A 4,195-nucleotide genomic window follows, 5' to 3' on the forward strand; every position below is an offset into this window, starting at 1 on the left:
CTTATAATCCACGATCGAATACGGACAAGCGAACAGGCTGGTGTTGATTGCTGAGGAAGGTACCCTTTGACACAATACTCATGTACAGTTTTCCGGCAACTGTCATTTGAATAATTAAGCTTGGTCGTATGGAATCCTGCAATAATTTTTAGACACAGAAAAGTCCCGCATTCATCTTAAAGTATTGTCATCCGCGATCCTCAGCAACATCATGAACCCCACAAGCAACTAACTAAAGGAGAAACACCTTAAAAAAATAAGGTTAGCATTATAGCATACAACAGCTGCAAATTTAGCATCTCAAAGAAAAGAAATATCATAAATGAATGATGCTCTCACTGCCCCTGATGCTCATCCAGTTCTAGAGACAGTACTATGCATCATTGAGGCCATGTAGTTCCCATTCAACTTGCTACACTGAAGTTAAATTGGTATATAATGCAAGGCATCAAATACGTAGATAACCTCAAATACACGCAACGATATCCTTTCACTATCAGCATAACCACCTCTGCTAAGCAACAACTAGCACATCGTTATCCAAGAGTAACAGCAGAAAGCAGCGATGGCGTTGATGTATGCATCATGGATTTTTGTTTGCAATCATTTCATTGGGATAACGTGCAACACGAAATTAGATAAATTCAAACACATGTTTCCTTCAAACCTAACACAGAAGCAAACACTATACTATTACCAGTGTGCATATATTTCAATGGTTTCGTCCACCATCTACAACTAACCATACCTCTTGTCCCAGGATAATAGTTCATATAGAGATTGTAGCACCCAATTTCTCAACTCCAGGCAGTAAAACCAAAAACAAAGAAAGAAAATGATTAATTTAGATACGATGGGAACATGTTCATGGTAAACGAAGCATCCTTCAAACCTAACACAGAAGCAAACACTATACTATTACCAGTGTGCATATATTTCAATGGTTTCGTCCACCATCTACAACTAATCATACCCCTGTGTCCCAGGATAATAGTTTATATAGAGATTGTAGCACCCAATTTCTCAACTCCAAGAAGTAAAACCAAAAACAAAGAAAGACAATGATTAATTTAGATACGGTGGGAACATGTTCATGGTAAACGAAGCAACACAAGAGTAAATTTAAGTTATAGAGCATGGGTAAAACTAATGCTGATTGCAATTAGCCCAATAAAAACATCATGAAGAAACATCCATAGATGGTTATCTTGAACGGACCAGATATTGCAATGAAATAAGCTTAGGAAACATGAATGTGTGATTAGATAAAAGCTGTAAAAAACAGTTCATTAGTTTCCATCTCACATCATGGTGGCGGAGGATTGCCAAACCTACGCCGGATCGCAGACATGACACTCCTCATCCTGTTAATGGTATGAGTCGATGATTGTGCACCAGCGGCATTGGCCGGAAGGTCCATGCCTGCCATTTGATCGGTCAGCTCAGTAATTTGTGCCTGTCCATTCTCCTGCACACCATTTTCACTAGCGCTCCCAGCATCATGCTCCAACACAATATCCAAACTGATGGAAAATGACTCCCCCCTAGTAACCTTCAGGTTCTCAATGCACTCGTATGACACTCCACGGCATCTCTTCAGCTTCACCTTGACTAAACTGGGGCAGCCCCCATTCAGTGCTTCCATCCCACGATCTGACACCGGGCACCCCTTGATGCAGAGCTTCTTGAGCGCAGCCCAGCGCTCAGCCAAGCAAATGATCTCAGCATCCCCCACAGTTTCACACCCACAAAGCGCGAGCCGTTCGAGCGACCTGCAGTGCTCACCAAGCATCCGGAGGCTCAGCACGGTGGGGTTGACCCCTATCAAAACGAGCTCCTGCAGATCTGGACATCCTCGTGCCACAGCCATGAGTCCAAAATCCCCAATCCGGTTTGTGCGCCACCCATCGACGTGCAGTTTGCGGAGTTTGTGGCACTTCTCGGCAACACTGATGATGCCCGAATCAGTGCACTCAGGGGTCTTCACAAGGAACAGAACCTCCAGATTGGGACAGGCAGAAAGCGCAGCAAGGCCACGGTCGCCAACCTGCAGCTTCTCAAGGTGAAGCTCAACAAGGCCAGGAGCACGTGCAGTGATGACCTCCAATGGCAGGTCCCAGGCGCCGGAGCACCGCAGTATCTTGAGCGAGCGGAGGTTTGGTGAGGACGCCACAAGCGGCACAAAGCACAGAGCGCTATAAAGATCCTTGAGGCAAACCGAACGCAGGGACAAAGCCGGTGGAAATTTAATGTCCTCAGCAATGGAAGTAGTGGCACCGGCCGTGTCAGGTAGGCCGCGGAGGCGCTTGACGGAGAGGTCCTCGAGGAGGGGGCAGGACTGGAGCACGGCGACGAATGCCTTGGGTCCGAAGGTGCAGGACGCAACGGAGAGCTTGCGGATCGCCGGCGCGGCGGCGGCGAGCGAGGCCAGCCCGGCGTCGGAGAGCTGCCTGAGGCCGCGGAGCTTGAGCCTGGCGAGGCGCTCCGAGGGCAGCGCGTCGGCCACCGCCGCGGCGCCGTAGTCGGAGAGGCTGTCGGCGCCCGACCCGCGCGCGCAGCGGAGCGTGAGCTTGGTGACGGCCGTGAACCGCGCGAACAGCGCGGGCGCCGCGTTGCCCAGCGCGGCGCGGGCGTCGAGGGAGAGCCGGTGGCGCGTGGTGGCGTCGACCTCCATCCAGCGTGAGCAGGCGAGGGAGCAGGCGTTGCGGTCGGTGGGCGAGAGCGACGCGAAGACCAGCGCGAGGATCTCGTCGGGCAGGTCCTGGGTGTAGTCCCGAGCGGGCGGCGCGAACGAGGAGGACGAGGAGGAGCTGCCGCTGCCGCTGTCCCCCGCAGCGACCTGCATCGGCGCGGTCAGCCGCAGCTGCTGCGGCGGCGCCATGGGGGAGAGCGACCTGCTGCGGCGCGGTGGAGAGGAGGGGCCGGATTTGGAGAGGGAGGAGGGGGAGTGGCCCATGCTACGGAACCCCGCGGCGGGCGGAGGAGGCGGTGGCCATCCGGGACGCGCGACGCTCGCGGGGGTAGGTGCGGGCGGATTTGCCGATCTGGGGGGGGGTGGACGGCGGGGGAAGGGAAGGTGGAGGATGGGATGGGTGGTGATTGGGAGGGATGGGGAAAGTATCGCGCCCGAGAGTTTATGGGGACGGCGTTCTTCAGGTGGGTGTGGTGGTGCGGCGGGGATGGTGGCATTGGCATGGCAGGGCCGCAAACCCGCAGCAGAGAAGGAGACGGTGTGGGTTCGGGTCGGGCTCTCTTGGGCTGGGCCGCAGACTAGCCGTTCGTTGACGGGGTTCTCTCTTTTTTATTTTGGAAAGAAAAAAGAATCGTTGACGGGTTTCGTGCGCTGGAACTCACGCTGTGGAACATTTTTTGGTCTTCGTCCCAGGATTTCTTTTGGAAAAATGTACACTAGAAAAAAAAAACGTGTTTTGAAGGGGGATTTAGCTTTGGAGACACCATCCTACCCGGTTTGGCCGCGAAGAACCAGGACGTGTTCGTGGCTTGGCTTCGTTCTACGGGCAGAAGAGAAGAGGTAGTCTGCTAGTGTACCATCGTCTGGTAGAGCTAAGGTGGAAAAAATAAATCGTATAGTATTCATCTGTAGGCAGTGGTCCTTAAAATAAAATAAAAATAAAATAAAATAAAAGGAGTAAAGATAGGAGTATATACGTTTATTTATTGGTGCCTAATAATGCGTGGCTTGACCTCAGCCCAGATGAACGGACGCGTCATCACAGCTCTGAAGGTAGACTGGTGTAACCATGAATTTAAAAGCAGGAGGGTCTTCTATAGCAAATGACACACGAGTTTGAACACAAAAGGAGAATTCAAACACCTAGCGGCGCTTAAAAGCATTTCACGGGAGAAACGGTGTGTCTGTAGTGGCAGAAAGTCGACGACCACAGCAACGCCGTGGTGGGGAGATATAATAATAACTACAAATGACAAACAAAATAAAACAATAGAAAAAGATTTCTACGTACGTACTAAAATAATAATAATCTTCTTTCTTGTAGGGTGAATGAAAACACGGCACACTGACGCTGTCGTTGCACCAAATAAGCATGAGCCGGTTAAACGGCCAGCCGCGCGAACGGCATTTACGCCCGACTCGCGGCTTTCGTTGCTCATCTACAGCTATGCAGCCTAGCTTGCATCCATCCACGCGAAACTTGACTCGCGTGCGTGCGTATGC

The 4,195-nt window shown here is 51.3% G+C and overlaps 1 protein-coding gene across 1 annotated transcript; it reads right to left on the minus strand.

The window, feature by feature from the left end:
* Positions 1–1,053: 1,053 nt before the first annotated feature.
* Positions 1,054–3,176, minus strand: LOC136490915 (F-box protein At1g47056-like). The gene has a single exon (XM_066487117.1). The coding sequence runs from the start codon at positions 2,954–2,956 to the stop codon at positions 1,307–1,309; it is 1,650 nt and encodes a 549-aa protein (XP_066343214.1). The 5' UTR covers positions 2,957–3,176; the 3' UTR covers positions 1,054–1,306.
* Between the last annotated feature and the right edge of the window lie 1,019 nt (positions 3,177–4,195).

This window comes from Miscanthus floridulus, chromosome 11, assembly GCF_019320115.1.
Source record: "Miscanthus floridulus cultivar M001 chromosome 11, ASM1932011v1, whole genome shotgun sequence".
Classification (NCBI taxonomy): Eukaryota; Viridiplantae; Streptophyta; class Magnoliopsida; order Poales; family Poaceae; genus Miscanthus; species Miscanthus floridulus.

Bases quoted from the DNA above. Each gene is read 5' to 3' on its own strand.
- LOC136490915 (XM_066487117.1), bottom strand. From the start codon at position 2,956: ATGGGCCACTCCCCCTCCTCCCTCTCCAAATCCGGCCCCTCCTCTCCA.